Source organism: Antrostomus carolinensis, unplaced genomic scaffold, assembly GCF_000700745.2.
Source record: "Antrostomus carolinensis isolate BGI_N321 unplaced genomic scaffold, ASM70074v2 scaffold25904, whole genome shotgun sequence".
NCBI classification, from domain to species: domain Eukaryota; kingdom Metazoa; phylum Chordata; class Aves; order Caprimulgiformes; family Caprimulgidae; genus Antrostomus; species Antrostomus carolinensis.
Genome location: NW_010310472.1, coordinates 1 through 822, shown reverse-complemented (window position 1 = coordinate 822; position 822 = coordinate 1). Strand labels below are relative to the sequence as shown.

The following is an 822-nucleotide window of genomic DNA, read 5'->3' as shown; positions in this document are numbered from 1 at the left end:
TCCCACGGGGCTCCGTGCTGTGCCAGCGGTTGCGTGTGCCTCACCATGCCGGGGATGGAGGGTGTCGGGGCGCCGGGTGCCGGGGCACAGTGGGCGGCGTGGCCATGGCAGAAGCAGCTGCCGCGCAGCACCAGCTCATCCACGGCGTAGTAGTATTTCTGCAGCACCTCCTGCCTCGTGTCCAGCAGGTTGTCCCCCAGTGTGTGCAGCTTGGTGAGGTTCACCCGCAGGTTGGTGACACGCAGCAGGTCTGGGGGGGGTTTGGCAACATCAGCACCCACCCCACTGGCCCCACAGCCCTGGCACTCCTGGCCACTCACCCTGGATGTCCGGGCTGTAGGGATCTGCCACAGGGATGGAGGGGTCCAGCACCTTGAAGATGACCTGGGGGGAGGAAGGGGTGGGTCAGCTCAGACCCCACAGAACCCCAGACCCACCCTGTGCCACCCCGGCCCCACACACCTCCCCGTGGCTGGAGGGCTCGATCTCGGAGTAGCGCTGGTCACACAGCACCTCATCCACCAGCCCCGAGGGCTGGCTTGGGATGCCGGGGAAGAGCTTGGTGCAGTTGTAAGCGAAGTAGCGGTAGACCTTCCAGCTGTGCCCGAAGTCAGCCGAGCGCTCCACCAGCATGGCCGCGGGGCGGAAGGTCTGTGGGACACCAGTTGGGATGGGGGCTGGCCCCACAGCCCCCACGGGTCCATCCCATCCCATCCCATCCCATCCCATCCCAGGCACCCATGTGCCAGGACCCACCTTAAACTTCATGATGAGGCGAGTGAAGTGGAACTCGCCCTCCAGGTCCAGGCGGACGCTGACGTG

At 66.1% G+C, this 822-nt stretch overlaps 1 protein-coding gene across 1 annotated transcript; it reads right to left on the bottom strand.

Annotated features, from left to right (window-relative positions):
* Positions 1-44: 44 nt before the first annotated feature.
* Positions 45-819, bottom strand: LOC104523759 (laminin subunit beta-1-like; the record flags this gene model as incomplete). The annotated part of the gene is made up of 4 exons (XM_010166445.1): positions 45-250; positions 321-384; positions 463-651; positions 757-819. Coding segments are annotated over 4 exons (522 nt in total), but the record flags the coding sequence as incomplete, so codon positions are not given.
* Between the last annotated feature and the right edge of the window lie 3 nt (positions 820-822).